This window comes from Procambarus clarkii, chromosome 67, assembly GCF_040958095.1.
Source record: "Procambarus clarkii isolate CNS0578487 chromosome 67, FALCON_Pclarkii_2.0, whole genome shotgun sequence".
Lineage (NCBI taxonomy): Eukaryota > Metazoa > Arthropoda > Malacostraca > Decapoda > Cambaridae > Procambarus > Procambarus clarkii.
This window is the reverse complement of record NC_091216.1, coordinates 20679445-20704486: the sequence shown is the minus strand read 5'-3', so window position 1 is coordinate 20704486 and position 25042 is coordinate 20679445. Positions and strand designations below refer to the sequence as shown.

At 38.9% G+C, this 25042-nt stretch overlaps 1 protein-coding gene and 1 non-coding gene across 5 annotated transcripts; one reads left to right on the top strand and one right to left on the bottom strand.

Annotated features, from left to right (window-relative positions):
• The first annotated feature begins 294 nt into the window (after window positions 1–294).
• Window positions 295–24849, top strand: Dnaaf4 (Dynein axonemal assembly factor 4). 4 transcript variants are annotated; one of them, XM_069310389.1, is made up of 9 exons: window positions 295–318; window positions 5938–6238; window positions 6740–6971; window positions 12810–12995; window positions 15161–15300; window positions 16131–16358; window positions 19111–19196; window positions 20722–20875; window positions 23562–24849. In XM_069310389.1, exons 2-9 carry the CDS (start codon window positions 6116–6118, stop codon window positions 23817–23819), a joined length of 1407 nt encoding a protein of 468 aa, XP_069166490.1. In that variant the 5' UTR covers window positions 295–318; window positions 5938–6115; the 3' UTR covers window positions 23820–24849. The 4 variants fall into 4 exon arrangements, with proteins under 4 accessions (XP_069166490.1, XP_045613659.2, XP_069166489.1 ...); XM_045757703.2 differs by lacking the exon at window positions 295–318 and adding an exon at window positions 1771–1878 and having other exon boundaries at window positions 12843–12995; XM_069310388.1 differs by lacking the exon at window positions 295–318 and adding an exon at window positions 1771–1878.
• LOC123767878 (5S ribosomal RNA) lies at window positions 4586–4704 on the bottom strand. The gene has a single exon (XR_006774020.1). It is a non-coding gene; the product is annotated as a 5S ribosomal RNA (ribosomal RNA).
• Window positions 24850–25042: the final 193 nt, after the last annotated feature.

Here is a 25042-nt window from a genome sequence, read left to right as displayed (position 1 = left end):
TTGGTGTAGAGGGTATATGATCCCTTCATACAAGATACCAAGGACAATGTAATACAAACATATCGCAACTGTTTTAACCTCAATAAGCCACAAATTAATGTAGGACAGTAACCAGGAGATGCTTTTTCACCCACAGGGTTATAAATCCATGGAACCGCCTACCCGCCGACGCCGTAAATGCCAAAATCTGCAGAATTGTAAAAAATCAGCTTGAAAAAAGTAATCAGAACAAATTGGGGAACCTTTGACAAGCTGCCGGATTCCTGTCCTCGTCGAGGCCACTACAAATACAAATACAAAATACAAATATTTATTCAGGTAAAGTACATTCGTACAAGGTGAAATACAAAAGTTGATGGATTTATCGATAGAGCTAGTACATACAATGCCTAAGCCACACTAAAGCTAAAGGTCATTCCACATTCAAGGTCCCTTGATTTGTAAAGCATTTCTAGTTTGACTAAGTCGTACTCTTGGAATATCAAATTTGGATCTGTTACAACCATCTAGGAAGCTTTTAAGGTCAGGATTGACATTACAGTTCAGCGTTTCATATATATATATATATATATATATATATATATATATATATATATATATATATATATATATATATATATATATATATATAATACACATGAGAGGATGTGCAGTGACTTAATATCTAACATATTCAGAGATTTGAGTAAGGGTGCCGAATGATGTCTGGGGCCAGAGTTAAATATTGTCCTAATAGCAGCTTTGTGTTGAGTAATTAGAGGACGTAAATGATTTTGGGTAGTAGAACCCCAAGCACAAATACCATAGTTGAGATAAGGATAGATGAGAGTAATAGAGTGTCACCAGGGCAGGGCGAGGTACATAATATCTGATCTTAGAAAGAATGCCAACAGTTTTTGAAACTTTTTTTGATATATTTAGAATGTGTCCCTAGAAATTCAGCTTGTGGTCAATGAGAACGCCAAGGAATTTGCCATCTACTTTGTTACAAATTTGGGTATTGTTAATCCTGAGATTTATTTGATTTGAGGATTTATTGCCAAACAAAATATAGAAAGTTTTGTCAATATTGAGGGTGAGTTTGTTGGCAATTAGCCAGTGATGGACTTTATTTAGCTTAGTATTCACTGTGACATTTAGAGCAAGGGGGTCAGGACTGGAGTAAATGAAGGTCGTGTCGTCAGCAAATAGAATTGGTTTGAGATGTTGGGAGGCATTTGGGAAGTCATTAATGTAGATGAGATAGAGGAGAGGGCCAAGTATGCTCCCCCTTGGGAACACCAATGTTGATGGGTAGGGTGGGAGAAATTGAATTATTCACAGAGACATATTGAATCCTGTCAATAAGGTAAGACTTAAGGTACTGCAGGGACTGACCTCTGACTCCATAATGTTGCAATTTAAGAAGAAGCAATTTAAGAAGCAAAAATAAATACAAATAAATAAATAAAAGCAAATTCTTATCATAGAAACATTGCTTATAAATAAAGTTACAAAATTATAAAGAGCTAGGATTTATTCTGCTAAATAATACAAACAAGCAAAATACAGTAGTATTTTTTCGGGAATACCCCAATTTTTAAATTATGCTCTTTATTCGTCTGACATTGCAAAATGGCAAGGCAATATATTAATCAGGTGCATAACGGCTGTTAATTCTAAATTGTGAGCCAATTTAAATCGTATACAATGTCGAAGTCTTAAGATGTGTGAAACAAGTATAATAAGTCAATATACTTAATAAGGAGCTTTGTTATAATTGTGCTGAAGCAAGGCGTGTGACGTCATCGGTTGCTCCGGCAACAGTAAACAACAATATGGAGAAAGGTGCTTCAATCATGATGCTCGTCGCTACCAACCAGATGTCCACACTTTCTGGTGAGTTACTCTCATCTACACCGCTCTTGTGTACACTTATAATGCTTGCTCATTTCCAAGACTCTTATAAGACATCGTCAGTCTTGGACGGAACTAAAGTGTGGAGGAGACGACGTGAAGTCTGCGGGCAAGGTGTTGTGAAGGGTCATACTGGCCTGCTTAGCAGTGCCATTATACACCCTCTGGCCTCCCACCAGGTCTGATACCTGTATGTATGGTCATTTCGCTGAGCTGTAATGACTCTGGCCATATATTTTGTCAATTTAGTTTGAGTAAAATATGGCAGCAGAATAGACCAGGTCAGCTTTGTGTGTTGCCAGTGGTCAAAAGTCTTGGTGATGGCAACCTCCTTTCTGGTGTATTGATGGGATGGTTAAGGTCTTGGTCATGGTAACCTCACCACCTCCTATGTGCTGCCCGAGTGATGGATGGTTTGAACACATTCATAGTATAACACCATTCCTTGTCTTATAGTTAACTAACTTGAATGGATGGTGGCAGCAACTTTCTTCCTTCAACCTTTCTATCTTTCTACTATTCTAGCACTTTTACTTTCTACTCTAATTTTCCTTGATCTCATTTTCTCCCTCTCATTCTAAACTTTCCCTCTTCCCCGACCACTCCTTCCTCACACCTCCCTCTTCCCCGACCACTCCTTCCTCACACCTCCCTCTTCCCCGACCACTCCTTCCTCACACCTCCCTCTTCCCCGACCACTCCTTCCTCACACCTCCCTCTTCCCCCTGCCCCTCACATTTCACTTTTCATTTCTTTTTCTATTTTCATTTTCTCCATCGTTACAATAGAACTACCTGCCCACCGAAGCCGTAAATGCCAAAACTCTATTAAATTTTAAAATCCAACCAGAAAAGATCATCAGGGCAAATGGGGGGGGGGGGGACCTTTGACAAGCCGCCAGCTTCCTGTCCTTGTAGGGGCCACTAGTGTGTTAGTGGCCCTCAGGTAAATTCAGGTAATACATAGCACAGTAGGATTCATTCTTGAGTCACAATTGAGAATTCAGGGTTCAAACTCTGGGCAGGACACCTAGCACACCTGATCACCTAGCAGTAAATATGTACCCAGGAGTTAGTCAGCTTGAGGGGTTGCATCCTGGGGAGGGTCAGTAGTTTGACCTTTTGAGGGGGGGAAGGATCTCAATGTAAGCCTAACATGTATATATTCACAGGCTGTCTGTCCCCCAACACAGTGAATTATTATTTATTACTAATGTTATTATAAAACACAAAGTAATGATTCTTGACAAAATGTAATGTTCCAGAGAAAGCCACCACCATTGGGCTGAAAACAAGAAGCATGTGATGTGCCCAGTAGAGATTACAGATGCTGAGCTGATGACAGCAGGCTTCAATACACTGTATTTAATCTAGGCCATCTTGAAGGGGGTATAACAATTGTCTAAGTCTCTTATCTTCCCTAGTAGCTTAGCATCATCAGCAAATATGTTCGTATTGTCCAGAATTTATTCTGGTAGATCTTTTATATAGCTGAACATTAATGGTGCAAAAACTGAACCCTGTGGTACTCCACTAATGTTTCTCCTGTCTGATACACTGTCTGATTAATGCCCTCATTTTTGTCAGAAAATCTTTCATTTATGTCAGCAATCTCCTTGTCACCCCTTCATCATGTTCCAGCTTCCAAAACAGCCACTTGTGTGAGACTATCAAAGGCCTTTTTCATTTCTAAATATAGTCCACCCAACCATCATCTTTCTGTAAAGGTGTGACTGCTTGAAAGATAAGCACACTTATCCTGCAACAATGATCATTTGCTATTTTTACCTAGAGATGTATAATTTCCTTCAAGCAGTCACACCTTTACAGAAAGAAGATGGTTGGGTGGACTATTTCTTTAGAAATGAAAAAGGCCTTTGATAGTCTCACACAAGTGGCTGTTTTGGAAACTGGAACATGATGAAGGGGTGACAAGAAGACTGCTGACATAAATGAAAGATTTTCTGACAAAAATGAGGGCATTAATCAGACAGTGTATCAGACAGGAGAAACATTAGTGGAGTACCACAGGGTTCAGTTTTTGCACCATTAATGTTCAGCTATATAAACGATCTACCAGAATAAATTCTGAACAATACGAACATATTTGCTGATGATGCTAAGCTACTAGGGAAGATATGAGACTTAGACAATTGTTATACCCCTTCAAGATGGCCTAGATTAAATACAGTGTATATGGAGCAAATGAAATTCAGTGTGAATAAATGTTATGTTATGGAATGTACAATATGAGAAAATAGGCCACACAACCTATAAATTATGTGGAAAAGGCATTAAAGAACTCTTGACAAAGAAAGCAATCTAGGGGTGGTCCTGGACAGTAGACTGTCACCAGGGGACCACATAATGAACATTGTGCGAGGAGCGTATGCTGTGCTTTCCAACTTCAGAATTACTTTTAAGTACATGGGTGACATTTTAAATAAATTGTTCACAACTTTCATGAGTCCAAAATTGAAATATGCAGCAGTTGTATGGTGCCCATATCCCAAGAAGTACATCAATAAACTGGAAAAGGTGCAAAGACGTGCTACTAAGTGGCTAAAGGTGTTAAATAGATGCCAAAGCTAGAAGATTGAAAAAAAAGAAGCAATATCACCTTACCTTGAGGTGCTTCCGGGGCTTAGCGTCCCCGCGGCCCGGTTGTCGACCAGGCCTCCAAACATTATTGCCAACAGCATTTGGTGTTCCCAGGCGGTCACCCATCCAAGTACTAACCAAACCCAACGTTGCTTAACTTCGCTGATCGGACGAGAAGTGGTGTTTTCAACGTGGTATGGTCGTTGGCGACCATCACTACTGTACATTCAAAATAATAACAGGAATCGACAAAATTGATAGAGGAATTCTTGAAACCTGCAACTTCATATATTTATTTATTTATTTATTTTATTTATATATTTATTTATTTTATTTATTTATTTATATACAAGAAGGTACATTGGGATTAACAGAGAACATAGAAATTGAGTTGATTTTACATTCTTGTAAAGCCACTAGCACGCATAGCATTTTGGGCAAATCCTTAACTTAACAGATAATTTTAGACAATTCACAGCAAAATTGACAAAAAATGTTTACAGGTACTTTACAGCTTTACTATACAGGTGCAGATAATTTTAAGTAGAATAATTACAGCAAATCGTCAAAAATGTTTACAGGAACATTGCAAGAACTTTTGACACAAAAACAAATTAGAATAATAAACAATAATAGCAATACACAACAATGAAAGGATTACTAGGTACATTAGGACAACATTCCAGGATTATACATTGGTTCATTGAAGCAAAATATGAGGATCATTTCAAGGAATAAGGCAGCAGGATATGTACTCAATACAACAACCATGATATCAGATGATATCCAAGATTACAATGGTAAAGCAACATGGCTTAGGCATAAATATTGGGAGATACATAGATACATGGTATCTATGAAGGGTTCCCAAGTTTGGAGCTACGGGGAAGGGGGGCATGAGAAAAGGGTGTTTCATTACATTTAGTGCTTGAATTTTTGTTTAATTACAAAGTTGTTTTCTACAAATCAGTAAAAACATTTTATCTAGTTAAGAGATGTTGCAGCCTTACAAAATTACCATATACATTAAAAAACTAGTCACATAAATTTCTAATTTTGCTTGGATATTATAACAATTTTGTTTCATATTACTATTTTTCCATCTTTTATTAATCCCATTTTCTTTCATACAAAACTTTGTTCACTTCTTTCATGTAAATCTGAGGCTACTGTGCTGAAGTGGTGATGTAATATCACACTGCATTCTAACAAATGAACCTAAACTGAATATATCTTGGTAGAAATATGCCTTCCTCATTAGATAATAATATTGTATAACCTTTTCTTTTCTTGGTAGAAGTTTTCCTTCCTCACTTGGCAATAATACAGTACTGTATAAAGAAGAGGAACTTCTCTGTGAAATATCCTCTTGGAAATTTTAATTACAACAATTTTTACTTCTTATGATTCGAACAAAGTTAATATTTTGTTTGTTTTGCAGATGTTGGTGCCGTTATCCTGGCATTTGGGTAAAGCAGCTGGTAATGCCCAGCAGACTTTCACCGCTACGACTGACAGCAAATTAACCGTGGCTTCCCGCCACACCCTCTTGTACTGTCTTCTTCTCTTTGAGTGAAAGTTATTGTAAATATTCTTAATTTTTTTTTGTATCTGTTAAGATGCCTATTCATGTCTCTGACTACACTTGGCAACAAACCCATGACAAAATCATTTTGTCACTTGATCTTCATCACACAAGTCCTAAGAATGTGGACATAGTGACAACCAACTCCTACCTCAAGGTATGCTACATTTCATATTTTTTACACCAATTTGGATCTTTGGTTAATATGTCATATCAAAAAACTTTGAATTAAACTAAAATAACTGGGATGATCATTGTTTTAATTTGTATTAATGTAATAAATATTATTTGTTGACCAAACCACAAACTAGAAATTGAACAACCATTATCAAGTCGATTGTGATAATGTGATACACAGTCGATTGTGATACGCAGTCGACTTGATAATGGTCCAGGACGGACCAAAACATCGTTGTCTCCTCAATTTCTAGTGTGTGTGGTTTGGTCAACATTTTTCAGCCACGTATTGTGACTTTTCATCTGCATAAATATTATTTCTGAACTAGGCACTCTACCAGTGCAAAAGTACTGTACAATATTCCATAGTACTGTACCTAAAAGGCTCTTAATAGAATTTATGCAACTTGAAAGTGCTGCCAATTTTAAATTACTGTACAGTATTTGTAATACAGTACTTTGATTACTTTTTCCTTTGCAGGTGAGTTTTTTGCCATATATATTTGAAGCATTTTTGTGCCATATGATAAATGCAGACCAGAGTACAGCTAGAATAGCGAAGGGCCGGGTTGAATTTGATCTGGCTAAGGAAAACAAGGTGCACTGGAGTAATTTCTGCCTGAAGCTTAACCGAGAAGAGATGCAAATCAAAAGGCAAGAAGCTATCAAGGATGTTGAAGAGAAACAAAAGAAAAAGGAAGAACTAAGAAAAGGTATGGAAATGAAGACTAAAATATACATACATACATACATTATATATATATATATATATATATATATATATATATATATATATATATATATATATATATATATATATATATATATATATATATATATATATATATATATATTTATTTATTTATTTATTTATTTATTTAGTATTGTACTAATATTTTAATCTTTGGTATTAATATTCAATTTCTGAGGGGGGGGGGAGCCCCTACGGCTCCCTGGAGCTTACTAGGCTGATATGCTAATGTCAGACTTTGGTATCAGTCATGTATATGAACCACGAGCCAGAACTTGGCCCCCCCTCAGAGAGGCATAGGGAGCAATGGCCTATAGAAGCATCCCAAAACAAACCCCCTATTCTGGTAAAAATTTTGCTACCAAAAGCCGAACAAGTGGATAGAACTTCCCTAAAAGAAACAAGCAAACGAGCATGACGTCACACGTTGTCGCGCCGCTGTCTGCGCAGCTTCCCCCTCCCTGGGAGGGGAGAGGGGGAGCCCCAGATCCCCACGCTGGCAATCCACCCTTTAGTTCTCAGGCTGATGCTAGAAGTGGAGGTCGTGTGCTTGGCTCCAGAGTTTCCAGCACTATGCTTTGAGTGTGGTGGCTGTCTTCCAGGGGTGCTAGAGCCAGTAGTTATTCTACAGTACTCGGGCTGCATGCGCCTAGGGTTATCGTCCCTAGGTGCCCTGTAAGTACTGCCCTTGGAGCTTGGGGCCACCTTCCACAAGTTCCTCGGAGCCTGCCTCTGCTGGGCCTTATTACAGCTCAGTTTTTCGACCACCCTTTGGGTGCGTGGTGGTTTTGTCTTCCTTGTTTACCTTAGAGTAAGAGGCAGTTTGCACTGGTGCGGGGCACAGGGTACTGCGCAGCTTGTTTTCATCATTCACAGTGACCGGCTCTGTTCCTTGGGGGTGCGTTGTCCACTTGCGGGGTTTTTTTCTTTGTGTTTTTGCCTTGTGGAGGAGGGGGGGTCTGCCTTGTATGCCCCTTTGTGCTTGACCTGTGCACTTTTTTTCCTGGTGGTACCCCCCTGCTAGGTCCCCATGAGTGTACATGTCCCTGGGGTTCAGCTTTTAGAAAGTTGCTTGGTATTTGTGGGTGCTGGTTAGCAGTACCCTGCCTTGGATTACCTGGGCATGAGTTCTTAAACACTCAGGACCCTGGGAAACCCCTAGGGGACACGTGGTTCCGATGGATGTGTCCCCAGACTCCCCCCCTCACTTTGTGCGAGTTCGAGGGTTGCTCGGTCCCCTTGACTCAGGGTGACCCTCACACTTTTTGTCTCCGTCACGCTGCCTGTTGGGTCGGTGACACTTTCGACCCGGAGTCCTGCGAGTTTTGTTGCTTGCTGGTGACTCGGTTTACCCAATCTCATGATGATATTCTACAGGTACAGGTGACGCAGGTGTTGCATGTGTGCTTTAGGTTGTTGTAACACGCTAGGTTGGTTGCTCACCCAGATGCCCTAAGGCTGCCCCATTTTGCCTATAGGGACCCGAACTTGAAGGTGGGGGTTACTTCGACCTTGGTTCAGTCTGCGCCCCCTCGTCCTTTTCCTGTTGTGGTTCGTTCTGGTATCCCTCCCTTCCCCCTACATCTGGCTCTGAAGCGTCTGAGGGTTTCGGAGTTGGGGCAGGGTTTAGATGGTTTTGAGTCTCGAGCAGTCTCAGGGGATGCCCCTTCTGGTGTGGCGACGGAGGCATTCGAGTCTGATCTCCCTGCCGAGGCCTCTGGGTCTGACCAGTGGGCTCCCTTCTGTTTGGCTTACTTTGCTGCTCCAGCTTTTTCTTTAGGGGCCGGTGCTCTGGGGGATGACTCGGCCCCGGGTCCCAAGGAGGGGGATCCTGGGGCTGGGGAGGGACTGACATGGGGGGCCTTGGGCCCCGCTGGACCCCGCCTGGGTTTTTCTACCCTTGGAGCGAGGCTTATTGTTGCAAGGGGTGGGGTTCTCTTTTCCCCCCCTCTGTGTACAAGTTGGATTTGGTGTCTGCCCCTCCCCGGGTTCGGTTCCGGGTTCCCTCGGGTGCGTCAGTTCAGTCTTTCCGGAAGTTTTCGGCTTCTCGCATCCAACTGTCTGCGGTGCAGGCGGCCCTGGCGGCTTACCTCCTGCGTGACCTGGATTATGCCATGGTGATGGATCCGTCGTCTTTCAGGCTTTGGACTTCGTTCTCTTTCTGAGTTCGTTACGAGGTTCCGGAGTCGTCCTGGCTGGCGGACTGTCCTGTATTCGCTTTGGAGGCTTAGCATTCGTTCTGTCGTTCCCGCACGCTTGAGTGGTGCGAGGCTTCGACGGTGGTTCAGGTTTAACTGGGGGGGCGACCTTGAGCATCTCAATGAGTATTTGTTTGCTCCTGCTCTTCTCCGGGATGTTGGCGCTCTGCAGCTCCATGTGCACATTCCCTCCCTTTCGGCTGTGCTGGTGGCTGAGGATTTGCGCGCCCGGGGCCTCTTCCAGGGTCTGGTGCCTTGGGCTTGGCTGCTCGCGCGTCGGCTGCCTTGTTGAAACTCTTTGCACCAATCTTGCAGGATGAAGTTTCACTGTTTTATGCTTCCCGGCTTGCATGTTGGCAGGCGGTGCTTGAATCCTCTCAGGAATCTGCCTGGGCCCTGGCTCTTAGGATGTCTTCGCCTTTTTGTCCTCTACTTTTTGTACCTTTGGCCATGGCGCAGTATATTCAGGCTGCTTCAGCCAGTTGCCGCCCTATGTCAGACTTGTTGGTTCTCCGGGGGTCCCGGGGTAGGGGGCTTTCCCGGAGGGGTTGTGCCAGGGCTCGGGGTTCCGCTCGTCGTGGTGGGCCACGGGTGCCAATTTCGGGTTCACCTCCACCTTTGGACCCACCTTCGTCTAGTCGGCGCGGTGTTCGCGCTGTGCGAGGCTCTGGGTCTCATATCGTCTCTGGGTCACCGCGTATTAAATCAATTGATAATCAATCATGTTAAATTAATACACTGATATCCCAAGGATAATTGAACGCAAGTACACTGACTGCACAAGTTACTGAACGCAAAGTTACACTGACGTCTCGAGATACTGAACACAAGTTAAGCTGACTTCTCAAGATACTGAATACAAGGTTTTAACTGAACACTGAATGTACCGACGCCTCAAGTTAATGGACACGAAGTTAACGAACTTCTCAAGATATTGAACACAGTTACAGTTCAGTTACATCTTAAGATTAACTGAAAGCAAGTATGCTGACGACACTGAGGCACCACCACATTGTAATAATATTGTACACATCAATACGGGTCACTGGGACCACCAATAATGTACTAAACCAAAGTACACCAGGTCACAGAGACCACCTACAATAGTAAACACAACACACCACACTGACACACTCACTTGTCAATAAATCAATAATAAACACAGTAAAATAATCTTACTTGTAATTACAGCATGTTCCCTGGAAATACAGACAGAACAGCATGGAAATGGATTAACACACAGTGATGGTATATATTGAATCCACACTAAACACAAATAAACACAGTAAAATACACACTCACAAAGACAACTAAATGTGTAAAACTGAATGTGTAAGATGACAATCACACTGAAGATCTGGCTACGGTATTCACACAGAAAAGTTGTAGCAGGTCTTTACCTATCGTGCTTCCTCGGGGAATCGAACTCAGTCTCGTAGGGGAACTAGTGAGAATGAATACCGGACGGCTGAAATATATTCAACACAAGGAATTTTGCACTTATGAAAGATACAGAGAAAATAAGGTTTGAGTACTCACGTTAATTTATACCAGTATGACACACCCACAAGCAATCAATCATACTCACTAGCCCAAGCTGTTGACTGAAGCACAAACCAGGGACGACGGAGTGAAATGGAGCTGAGGTGGGACACGGACGCTCAGAGGTAGCGAGGGCGGCAGGCAAGGTGAGGCATGAGCCCTTACCCCTAGGGCAGGTTGGCTGATGAGATGGCCGTGCACTTGTCACTAAGGTTGAGAATGGCTGGACTCTCACACCAATAAAATGGGAGTGTGCGCGCTCACTATAAACACCAGTTTTAAGCACAAGCGTGATATATTGCTGAAGGCTGAATGAAAGCATGCTGGCATAGATGAATATATGTATGTATATATATATATGGGGGGGGGGGGTGCCAAGAGGGACGCCGGGAACACAATGGCGAGGACGGGAAATAATTAAAGTCCACGCTTACAATATCGAAGATTTACACACGATCTTCACTCAAACACATAGAATCGCTTCCTGATTCTTATTTCTCACTATTACTGAGCAATAAAATGACGGATTGCTCTTGGTGAAGCCAATGATCTGCGATCACTTTGAAACAGTCCAGTTGCACCTGCGGGTAGCACAGATAATGGCTATGACTTCACATATCTTCCTTTTCTTTACCACTAGCAGCATTCCTTCGCAGCAGGATTCTGCAACTGCAACAGGAAACGGCATAGGGTCGATTTAGGCTGGCTGGAGGTTGATATGAACGGGAAAACAAAGGTTGTGGCCAGGACCTGATCTCCCACGTTGTGACAGCACAGCTCCTCAACACAGAATATCTGCCTAAGGCAGGAAATCTTGGGGCTGTGGCTCTCCTAGTGGCAGGCACTCAACCAATCAGGTTCGAACATCGGCGGAGGCCTCGTGCTGCTACCAATGAGAGGAAAGCCAGCAGGAAACACTGATGATGTCATGTCACCGGCAAAGGGAAGCCGTTGGTCTATAAAATGGTCCTGCTAGCTTCCTCTCTCTCTCTCCTCTCTGTTGCCAGGGGCCAGAGTTACAGAATTCAGGGAAAACCTGTAACTATTCACACAGAATACTTACGACAACGAGAGTTACTTCTTTGGAATGCTGAAGGCATCCCCATTCGAAGGAGATGTGACTTCACCCCTCTATCTCCACTACCAAAGAAGATAGACTTTTGTGCACACCCTGTGCACATCTCCAAAATTTTCTGAGGCAAAATCCTATTTTCTCCTACTACCTAATAGATGTAAGCTAGCTGAGAAGTGGGCCAAAATCCATCTTCTCACATAAAGTTGCCTAGGTAACAGAAGTAGTATCTTCCAACCCACACAGTTTCTGTAAAGCAAGCCCTTGACTGGTCACAACTTGAGCAGTAGCCATGATTGGAAGATGCTTGCTTCCATATGAGATCCACTTAAACAATGTAGAATGGAGTTAAACTAGTACTAGTAATTGCTTTTTCTCATGTATACTCTCAAATGCACAATCATCATGGACATTGGTGATAAATAATACAGAAATGATGCTATACAGCAAGATCCTATAGCTAAAGGTGGAGCAAGCTGTCTATGGGTATTGATGAAGGCTGCACATGGAAAAGCTGCACAAGTCTTTTCACTGCCTTGATGCAGTTGCTCAAATAACCTTTGGCTGATCTATATAGGTGATGGTGCCTTGGATGCGGTAGTCGTAACCAGGTGTTTGTTGCTCAGTAGCATTAGACCCCACTGGAACGACAACTTCTCATCTTTAACATGTATAAACACAGTTTAGCAATGGTAAGCATGATATTGCCTCTAATATGCATACATATTTGATGCAATATCTTGTTTATTATGTTCCATTTCAGGAGCATCATGCATGGAGGTAAATTTATCTCATCACATATACTTAAGCGTGAGAGCTTAGTGAATCATAAAATTACTGTACAAACAAACTATACTTGACCAAATAGCTTCAGAATCTGGTTTCAATGCTGCAGTTTTGTGGTTTAAACATGGAATATTGTTCTTTGAAAATGTTTTGAATAGTTTGTTTAGAATTAGTTATACTATATTTAGATTATGTTTTTCAGGCCAAATAATAAAAAAAGTTTTTTCACTCCTAGAGGAGCGTACTCTCCGTGAAAGATTTGCTGTGGCCCAGCAGATTTCAGAAGATGATAAGACAAGAGAAGAGCGTAACAAATTAATTGAAAAAGAGAAAATAGAGTTCTTTAGTCAGTCCATTAAAAACAACCCTCAGAAGGATGAAGCACAAGGTGGGTTACAATTCTTATGAATGCATGTTTGGAAAATAAAAATAGAAGCAGAAAGAATTCACTTTAAAAAAGGATTACAAAAAATACATATGCTGTATTTGGCCATGTTTAAGGTACACATTTTTAGCCTAAAAAAATGAAAATCAACACTTGAACCTTTCAGCCCATTGGTACATTCCTGACCATAAAATGTTCCTCCCATCTCAGGGTCCCACTCAATGACTCCTAAAATGTTTATACTCTTAGCATTTTCTCAGATAATTGTTGGGTTATTCCTATAAACTTGATGTCAAAATGTTTGCAAATGAATGTGCTAAAGTATAGATGTAAAAAAATATAAGTTAATAATAAAATTTGCATGGCAGTGTTAAATACAGTATATGAATTTTTATGAGCATTTCAACATCTTTCATATATTTCTCAGCATTCTCATTTATTTTTTAATAAAAAAATAAAATTACGGAAATGTGCCACACAGTTATCAGACTATGTTGCTGTTAAAAGAAATCAAACATAACTTACATATTTTTCCAGTGTGTAATTTGCAAAATGGTGAAACTTCTCACAGGCAAAACAGCTATCATCATGAGGTATATAGTTGGCTGAGGTGATCTCTGAATGGTCCCCTGATATGTTGATTGGTCTTCTGATAAGCTATACCCACACTGCTCAAAAAAAAGAAAGTTTTGAATGTTATGAAATGGATCTTTCTGGATAAGCCTCTGTGGCTTCCGTGAAGCTATTATGCTGAGATGGCTCCCAACTACTAGCTCATATCAGCCATGGCGTTTTGTTTAGCCTTCCGGGGACCTCTCACAGGTGCAGAGAGCGGGTAACTTTCTGCCACTTCACGAAGAAAGCATCCAGGAAGTCTGTGAATCATTACAGAGTCGGTGAATCATTACAGAGTCGGTGAATCATTACAGAGTCGGTGAATCATTACAGACCACTGCTAGGTTTAGAGAGACTGAACCCTCATGAGTGCCAAATGAACTCTCCAAGCAATATAAACAAATGATTGAATCAGTTAAAACTAGCACAATTCTTTGGGACTAACTCCCAATTAAAACTTTATATAAACTGCATATATAATATAGTGGAGGTAGAGGAATATAGGAATATAATGATTTAAGGAAAATGAAAGAATACACTTTGTGAAAGTCAGATACCTAGAAATAATACTGTCAGATAATCTGAAGTTTAAAGAACACAGTAAAACAAGCATATCAGCCAAGATGATGAGTATTCCCCTTCCTCTTACTAATGGAAAATACTGCAAGTTCAGTTTACAAACCTGCATAATAAAATTACAATTTACTGTAGTTAGAGATGTGGCAAGAAGTGTGTAAATACAGTGAATGTTAGGGGTGCCTTAAGCACAGTTACACAATTACATAATCACAATTACAGAATACAGGTACAGGTATACTATGTAAGTACGAAAAGTCCATGACTCTTGTACTGGAATAAAACATTGAAGCTTTTAAGTGATAACTTGACAAATAGCTTCTGAAGTGTCAGGATGACCCCTGGGTGTGATAACACTGAAGGTTACAAATGGCTTCACCAACCGTGTAACCACATGGGGAAGCCTTTACCCAGGCCGGAATGCAGAGTATAAAAACAAATAAACTCCTCTACAGTAAACCACAGGTAAACTTTAGGCAAGTATAGTACTACTGTACATGGGTGACAGTGTGCAATAATGTAGAATTAAATGGTGGTGGTGTTTATTATCCACCACCACTAAAATGATCACAAACAAATATTGCACAGTCAGGAAATGTATTTGTTATTTTTTCATTAATAAATTATCGATTTCTTGTGTTTGTTTATCGGTACTGTGTAATAGTAAAATGCCTGGATAGGTTCACAGTCAAAATATTCATAGTAAGAATGAGGCAGACTTTAGTGGTGGCATCTCATTAAATGTTTAGTGTCTGACTCTGGTGTTAGACTGCCCTTAACTGTCCATTTCACTATTTTTTTAGAAATATTATGCAATAACTTCTGATATAAATATATAAATTTTGTCTACTATATTTGTAATAAAAAATGCCCGGCTGTGTTCCAATTAGTAATATTCATGCTAAAATTAATTTAGGGACCAAGGTTATAAATGCACAGGACAGATTTCTGAATAATCACTTTTTTTTTTTTTCTAGATACGGCAAAACCTGATCTTCGTCATCGAGTAAGTAGCACCTGCTCAGAAGATGGCGCATGTATTGTGCAGGAGGTGGATTATGATGGTGATGGCGAGGACAGCCTTTATTATTCGTCAACAGAGAATCTTCATCTGAAGGTAAATTTCATAGGAAATGTAGTGTCTTTGATCTCAATATACATTTAATGCAGCCTAAAATGTTTATAGTTTTTAAAATACATTTTTTATTGGTTATGTGACTTGTGCACAAGGTTTTTATCTCCTTGGCTAGGTTCCCAGTAAGGATAAAATTTTCAACCCTTAAGTTTTAGCTATCTTCCACACTACATTAGATATTTGTAATGCAATTAGGATTTTACAAGATGTCAAGAACATAATGTTCCAAAATAATTTATCCACTTGGATACCTTAGGGTACCTATCTTTATCTATTGCTCAGAAAGCAGCTTTTCATACTCCAATCCACCGAAGCCCTTGATATCAGCCTAAGTAAAACCATGGCCAGGGAAAGACAATGGGGCACTGATCCTTAACTGTTCACTTATGTTCACTCAGATGTAATTGGGGACTGGTTGTAAACAATTTGCCAATTGTATTATGAGAAAAACTAGTTGGGCAAGTCAACAGAGGCGCTCAAAGTCTGCTAACTGAAGCCATAAATCATCTGCTTCTGAGTTAAAAAAAAAAAAGAAAAAAAGTAGCTTGCTTTGCAGGAAGCCTTCTGTTGTTTATCTTTGCAACCAATCACAGTGATCTTATTACCAACACAGGGTTCTTCCATTGTATGTAGATTTTCAGTAGTTCAATTCAAGCTGGAATCTGCTGTGCTGTATAATACTCAAATTGAAAAGGCAAATAGTAATTCTCATATAATGGTAATTGCCTTAAATCTTTTTGTTTGCTCAGCCATTAAGCTTAAGATTTCCAATGCTTTCTATGTGAGTACAGTATATGTAAATAATCTTTCAGATTGGTAAAGTGAAGATTGATAACACTGAGAATGTAAATCGAAAGCAGCGTAAATCTAGCTCAATTCGCAAGGCAGAATTCAAAGACAAGGAAGGGAAAAAGAAAGACGATAGGAAAAAAGTTCCTGTTATGCCACCGGTACGACAAAATTGCACTATTAAAGTGAAGTACACACCCAGAGTCTTTCCAAGTCCAAGCCGAGAGTCGACTCAAGCAGAAGAACAACAGGTAAAAACAATTGTATAGTGAGTAATGATAGTTTCTGAAGATAAATTGGAGAGAGAGAGAAAGTGAGCACTGTACAGTATTAGGAAGAGAGCATGTTTTACTACTGAACTAACTTTAGGAAATCTACAAGATTATTTACATAAAGGGATTATATGTATTTGGAAACCTAAAATTTCCTATTTAGTTAAGATAAGTTTAGTTTGTTATTCAATAGCCTTGAGCTATATAGCCATATGTACCTGGTTTCACCAGCTGGATTTGGATAGAGATTTCACAAGTAGTTGCCATATCTTCTTGAGCTGTCTATTTTACATGGTATTTAAATCTAAACAAATAATGATGCAGTTTTAACATTGCTGCATATCTGAATATGATTAAACAAGCAGTTTGAGGTTTAATTATTCCTAAGCTTGATTCCTTTAGGTAATCATTATTACTTTAAGTAAGACTTTTATCCAAAAGAAAATGTCAGTGCAATTAGTATAAGAACTATAAAAGCATTAGTATACTGTACTATGTTATAGGTAAAAGTGCATGGTAGAATAGTAATTGGAAGATAACAAAATAATTGAGAAATTAGTAATGGGGTGGTTTCTGTAGTGAAAGAGGGTGCATGCATTGGGTATTTATTTTGAGCCAGCTAGTGGGGTATGCATGTTAGAAAGATTACAAGGCTTACAAGTCATTTATGGACTTGCAGAAAGCATATAGTTATGTGAAGAGTGATGGGTCTTTTGAAAGTACTGAGCATACATGAAGTTGTTGGAGTTTCATTAAATGTTTTGAAGAGCATTTATGCAGGAATTTAGAGTAAGTTCTTGTCTAATTATGCCTGTGGGTCTTGAGCTTCAGCTTTTTGTTTTGCCCTCTTGACCTTCAATTGACTGGTGTACAGGTTTTCAAGTCTACATTTGAAGTTGTGTATGGAGTCTGCCTCTACCACTTTACTTCTTAGTAGAGCATTCCATTTGTTTATTAGCCTAGTTTGACACTGAAAAAATGATGTCAAATGATTCTGGGATTCATTTGGGTATTGTACTTAGTTCCCACCTATGTTCTCTTGTTTATCACACATTCCAAATACTGCACTTGCTTGCTATGTCAATTTGCCCCTTAAGGATTTATGTACAGTATATGATAATGATGTCTCTCCTGATTTCTATCTTCTAGTTACATGAGGAATAATTTCTTTAATCTTCTGTTGTGACTCAGATAAGAGTAAGGAATGAAAACATTGTAGAAAGATGTAAAGTTCAATCACTAAATCTTAAGAATAAGGAGAGTTTACTGATGTTTCAATCATATTAAATGAATGAAGTGAACTCCCCCCTTCTGGGGGAGGGGGGGGGGGGCAGACAAATCCTGTTTTCTTGCTTTTTATCTTGGTGGATCCAAACCCACAACTGGTGTGAACTTCCATCATTCATCCAGCTGAGGGCTACGAATCTTCGTGGGTGCGCTGAGTGATGGGATGTTATCACTCGCTCCGATACCTTGACTCCACTGTTTAGTCTAGTCATAACACACAAACATCGTGCAGCTGGGTCAAGCCCGGGAACTTTATCTCATTATACAAACTTTTCCTCTTCTCCTATCCCCACTTTCCCGCTCACTCCATGGGTATCTTGTCCTATACAATGGTACCTTCGTTTACAAATTTAATCCATTCCAAGAGACGGTTCGTAAAGCGAAAATTCATAAGCCGAAACTAAACTAATGCACTTACTGCATTTGAAGATGCAGTAAGTGGAGAGAAAGGTAAAAAAGATGACTAAAAATAGGAGGGGACTGTGTTAAAGTGAGGATTAAGTATGAACAGCCCATGAATGAGTAGTAGTGGCAGGGATGAAGGCTAAATGGAATCAGTCTGATAAAGGGTAACTGAATATTTTATATACAGTACAGTATATTAAAATGACATGTCATTAAAGCATTTTACATTTAGTTGTATAAAGTGATGGAATGGGGCTGTTGATGTTTTGCTGGAGTGTGATTATTCTGATTTCTTTCCGGCTGCTGTTTCTCAATCCATTGAAGGTGGTAAACTGGGTAATGATAATACCAGTTTACCATAGAATAGAATGAACTAGGGCTTCTAAGAGGCTTTACTGTATTTATAAACAATCATATTTGTTTACCAAGATGTTTTAGGCATGTTGAACCAATTCATGATTGGCTGGTGAAGAGAATGTATTTGAGGGTAGGAGGAAGAACGGGAAGATAGGCAGACATGACAAACAAGTGTATGAGGAAGTCATGCCCAAATGTCTGTTTACTGGACATGACTTCCCACCAAAGCAAGTGTAGCCAACACACTTATAGTATATAAGTGGTCCCCAACAATATAGTAAGGGACATGACTGGGTGGAAGCAATGTGTTAATATGAAGCGAATGTATTTGTAATGTACAGTATATGTAATACAGTACACAGAATTCTGTATGCCTAGTCATATGAAAAGGTTGTATGTTACTGTGGATGATGGCTGGAGTGTTGTAGGTGCTTGTTTAATCATGATGTCCTATATTACGAATGATGTAATGAATAGATAAGTAATATTTAATGCTTATATTTTGTAATATCTATATGCTTTTTCTATGTTATTTGCCTTCTTTCCCTGAGGTGATGCCTTCCAACCATGTCAAAGGGGGGAAATGGTAATAATAAGACCTTGTGCATCTTTATCTTGAGGATGCATGATAGATATTAAGATTCATTTATGCCTTAACCTTATTATGGTGATTTGCTTGCAGTGGCTCATGTCTCAGTCAAGAAATTCGTCCTCTGCAGAGGATGGCAACTCTGAACGCAATGAGGAATACTACAAGAATAAAGCAGTGTAAGTCTACATCTATATTACTTGAAAACAAAGTGATAACAAATTATTTTTTAAAATATAAATACAGTACAGTATTTATCATGTGTTTGCCACCACTGAGACATGGCAATTTTTTCTAATTGCCCAAGTTTAATTCTCTAAGTGTAGTTACAGGATGAGAGCTACACTCGTGGTAGTCCATCTTCCAGTACTCTGTCATATAATGCTTTGAAACTACTGATGGTTTTGGCATCCACTGCATTCTTGCCTAACTAATTCCAACCATCTATTAATGTTTACAAAAGAGAACATTGCAATATATTTTTGGCACTTTTGTTTTCTTAACTTGAATCTTTGATCTCTTGTTCCTGAAGTTGCAAGTTTCGAGAATTCCTCTTCATCAGTTTTGACAATTCCTGTTATTTGTACATAGTGATCATATCGCCTCTTTTTGTTCTATCTTCTAGCTTTTAAATATTTAACTTCTAGCCTTTCCTCATAGCTCTTTGTTTTTCACTTCTGGAAGCTCTTAAGTAGTATATCTTTGCACATTTTAAGTTTATTGATGTGATTCTTAAAATATGGGCACCATACAACTGCTGCATATTCCAATTTTGGTGTCAATGGTTATGAACAATTGCTTTAATATTTCACCATCTATATATTTAAAATCAATTCTGGAGTTGGAAAGGATTGCATCGGCTCCTCACACAATGTCCTTTATGTGGTCCTCTGGTGACAATTTTCTATCCAAAATCACACTCAGATCTCTCTTTGTTCAAGTTCTTAAATGCCTTTTCTCATAATTTGTAGGTGGTGTGTGGCCTATTTTCTTCTATTCCACAATGTAGTATTTATTCATGTTGAATTGCATCTGCCAAGTGTTGCGGTATACACTTTTCCAGATCATCTTGAAGGGCATGTCATTTGTATAAGTCTCTTATCTTCCCTAGTAGCTTAGCATCATCAGCAAAAGTGTTCATATAATTTTGTATTCCCTCTGGTAGGTCATTTATATAGACGATGAACATTACTGGTGTTAGAATTGAATCTTATGGTACTCCACTAGTAAAAATTTTCAATCTGATATATTTTCTCTGATCATCACCCTCATTTTTCAGTCAAAAGTTTTCATCTATGTCAAAAGTTTTCTGTCGCCCCTCTAGCTTTCCTGCTTTCAGAACAACTTTTTGTGTGGGACTCTGTCAAAAGCCTTTTTTTCTTCTTTTAGACAGAGATAAATGCAGACATCCCAAACATCTCTCATTCTTTAAGACCTCTGTAGCTCTATCATAAAAGCTAAGTACATTTGTTACACAGGATCTCCTTGTCCAAAAGCCATACTGTTTATTTGTTATTTTGTCATTTCTCTCCAGGTGTTCTACTCACTTAGTTTTAATAATTTTTTCTAGTGATATGACAACCTAGCTTGTCAGCAATACAGGTATATAATTTATAGGGTGTTCTCTGTTTCCATTTTCTGGGGAAGCCATCTCATCTCCACAAAGTGATATATAGGGTAGTGATAACCAACTTAATTTTTCAGATCTCTGTTTGGCAATGGAGATTACAGTGGGTGTGTCAATGCATGCACAGAAGCACTGAAAATAAATCCGACCATGCCTTCACTGTATAGTAATCGAGCAGCTGGTAATTTGGCACTTGATAACTTGCACCACACTGTCAATGATTGCACAAAGGTTAGTACCTGTTGTCACCTAAATTGCATATTTCAAAGATGATTAACTGAAGTGAATGTTGAATGGTGTGTGTTGCCAAACTAAATTGGTATCTTACGAATATTTTCATAAGAGAGAGCTAGTTTAAATCTCTCCTAAAGAGAATCAAACATCTACCACTTTCTACTGTATATTTTATATATTTAGGCTTGGTTGTTATTTTTTGTTACCTCATACCTTGTATCTTCTTTAGATTTTGCCACGTTGGCTTCAGCTTGGTTAAATTCCTTCTTCTATTTGCCAACCTTCATAAAACTCTTCTTGTATTTTTAATGTATTGTACTGTACATTGTACAGTACTGTACCTCCCGGGGTAGGACTGGGAGCCCTCTGGGGATTACCACACAACAACACACAACTCAAATATTATAATATCATTATTATTATTATAATATTAATATTGTAATAATATATAATTATTATTATTTTAATATATTAATATGTATATTATTATAATATAATTATTATTATATGTTATTATAATATAATTATTATTATATATTATTATAAAATAATTATTATTTATTATTACAATATTAATATTATAATAATAATAATGATGATGATATAATATTTGAGTTGTGTGTTGTTGTGTGTGGTAGTTCATGGAGGACTCCTAGCCCTCCCCCGGGAGATTCTGCAGGGCCCTCGGCAAGGCTACCAGCCTGTTGCAGTAGGAGTACCAGAGGCGGTCCTTCAGGTCTTCGTCCTCATGCATGAGGTGCCTTACAAGCAGCTGCTCCGGGTAGATGGGACTCGACAGCTGGGAAGGCAGCTAATCTAGGGAAAGGAAAATCCTGATCTCAAACCTTTGGTGCCTTGCGACCATACCCACTTTTAGGACTAGCTTCAGGAGTCAACCTCGAGGAAAATCCAAAGCTGGAGCCCCTAAGGCAGTTTCTTGTTGACTTCAACCTCATTCTGGCAGCTCCTGCAATGGCGCTGGAACCAAGCGTATTGCCATATGCCTTTCCATTGGACAATTTCAGCAACGTAGAGGGGGGGGGGGGGTCCTGCTGCATGGGTAACAGCATTTCCTCCATATCGACCTACCCAGGCTTTGCGCCCTTGAGAGGACACTCCAGCCTCAGCAACCAGAGTGCAACTCCATAGTCTCCCAAGATTGCAGGATGTCTACTACTACTGTACATTAATTGCTGAGTACAAAAACATGATAAGAATATATATGCAGCCATAGTACAAGTACTCTTACGGATGTGGTGAGATAAGTATGCTACATGCGTGAACAATCAAGAATTACAGCAGTAGAAATTGAATTCCAGATGTATATGTGATTGATGTTAACAAAATAGATGAATTAAAATGTCATGGAAATAGGTTGAATGAAAGTGTAGGCAAACAATATTGAGGAGAGCATATTGAGATGGTTTGGGATCATGAATGGATGACAAAAGACTGGTAAAGTGTTTTCCAGTGAATTTAAGGGTAGGAGAAACAGGAAGGCCTGAAAGAAGATGGAGGGGCATTGAGTGAGTGTGTGAGGAAGCAGTGTATAAAGAGGGAGTGAAAATATTTGTACTGTACAAAGTATGAGAATTCACAAGGAGCACTGTAGAACCATATACTGTACTTTATGTAGTATGTGGTTTTATGAAGTAAAGTAGTGGGTGCTGCTGTGGATGACTTTTGGAGTCTAGTTGTGCCTGTTTATCCCTGATACTATAATGAGGGAACTAAGGATATTTTTTTTTGTAATGTGTAATGTTTTACAATATTTTTATTTTTAACTTTTGACTGAGGGGGACATTGCTAACTCCAACCCTTCAGTACAATATTTGCAATGAAGTAATGAATTATGAGTAATTCCTTTATTAATTAATTTATTTGGCTAAGGTTCCTCATGATATCTTGAGTGGCAAGACAAACCTTTGCAATGTTTGTCTGTCCACATAAAATATCCTCTTGAGTTAATAGCTGCTGCTTTCCTTTTCAGACTTCTTTTCCATAGTTACTATTTCTTCCTGTCTCACTTTATTTACTTCAAAGTCAGAAGATTCTTGCAGATAACACTGCCATCTTGACCTCAGCTGAGTGAGCAAAAATCTAAATAAATTTAAATGTATTATTACCAGAACTCTGCCTGCCGAAGCCCTCATCTATGATGTAAATAAAAATGCTAGCTAGATTTAATCTTTAATTTTGGTACTTGATCCTTAAGATTGAATGAGATCTCTCTCTATTTCTTTAGCTTCACTCTGTGTGTCCAGAGGCTGAGGGAAGGTATGTGTCAAGGCGATGGGTGTGTGATGGCTTGATGGTTGAAAGAGGCTGCGAGTTGTGTAAATAAAAATTATTTATGAAGGCATTGCAACTTGAGAATGAAGTGGTGATTTTAAGCTTATTTATTGGTAATAGTAGTAATGGTAGGTGCTATACTGGTACTGTTAAAGTACAGAATAAATATAATAGTGGAAATGATGAATGTTTGACCAGTTCTTTCCTATAGTGGTGTGGTGATAGGAATTCAAACTGTACATTATTTAATCTCCGAACATTAAGCTGATGGCATCCTAATCATTTTTATTTTTAAAATTTTCTGGATTTCTTGTTTTTGGATAACAGAAGTTTTCTGCACAAGTTCATTCCTGTGTATTAAGATGCATAAATTAATTGCTAATTTCTACAGGCTCTCGAGTTGCTAACTCCAATAACTGAGGACAATGGCAAGTCACGCCTTCTTTGTCATATCCGCCGAGGCACAGCATTTGTTCGTCTTGGCCTTTTATCTGAAGGTTTAGCAGATTACCAGGCAGCAAAACAGATCAGTCCAGAGAACAAAAGCCTACAAAAAGATGTGGAAAGGATACAATCTATGGTAGCAACTTGTGCAGACATGGGAGATTCAGATGGTGACAGTGGCTGTGATGATGGAGTCAAGGCATGAAGACTGCAGCTTGGGTTCTTAATTTTTTATAATAAATGTTATAAATTATATATATAAAGTGATAATGAATGCTGTGATGGCATTTGCTGCCAAAAATATAACTAGTTAATTCAAGCTATTCTCTTTATTTTATAATTTTGTAAATTGCCAGTTGTATATAAAGATCCTCTACCTCATAGGTTTTATATATCTGGAACATATTCCTGAAATGTAGTGTTATCCATGAGGCATCTCACTCTTAAAGAATATGAGTGCAGAACATACTATGACAGTGGATCTGTTAGCAGCAATACCCAAGCAAGACCTACACTTGGGTGCTTGATCTTCCATTGATGAATCCTCACTTGCCAAGTGTTAAATGTAATTTTGTAAATTTTGTCGTTATTCAAATTTAAATTGTTTAATTTCTCGTTTTCCTCTTGTGCCTTTTCCTGTATCAGGTGTACTCGAGTCAGTAGTTTCTGGGGCAGATTTGTTTATTGCTACATATTTTTACTTTTTATAGTACTGTATTCAGATATGATATTATTGGATTGCCTAGGCATTATGATATTGAAGTTGAACTATTGACTTAGTGATGAATAACATGTTCAAGTGTTAATCTCCAAACTTTATTTTATGCTTCCTATAATATTGTCAATGTCTTTTAGTAAATTTTGTTGTTACTTTCTATCTCTGGTTTTGATGCCTTGTTCCCTTAAGCTATTTTATATTTGAGGGTGGGTGTCTGCATGCTGGTACAGTATAGTCTTCCCCATATTTTCATTATGTAGCAAAAGCTTTATATACAAGATTTAATGAATGGAAATTTTTAATCCAATAATTTTTTGTATGGAGTTGTGTATAACTGTTTGCCATATTTTTTTTGGCTCGCCTAAATTATGTGTTTCTGTAAATGATAAATGAATTGTCTAAAGGAGAGAGATGCTTAGGCACAGTTATGGTAGGCCTCATGTGAAACCCCTAAGGAAGATCATTTTGAATTGACTGTCTTGTGAACACAGTAAACTGTCACCATGAACTGCAATAAGTCTGTCCTTACTCCATTCTCAACTCAATTATTGTTACTTAACCCTTAGACCGCGCAATACATAAATTATTTTATGCCAAATCATATATGTAACAAAAGTTTTTAAAACTTGCACAAACACCTTCCAATTTTTTTTTGCATACTCAACAAGGCAAATGCGCCAACTTTGTCTAAATGATCACAGCATAACCTG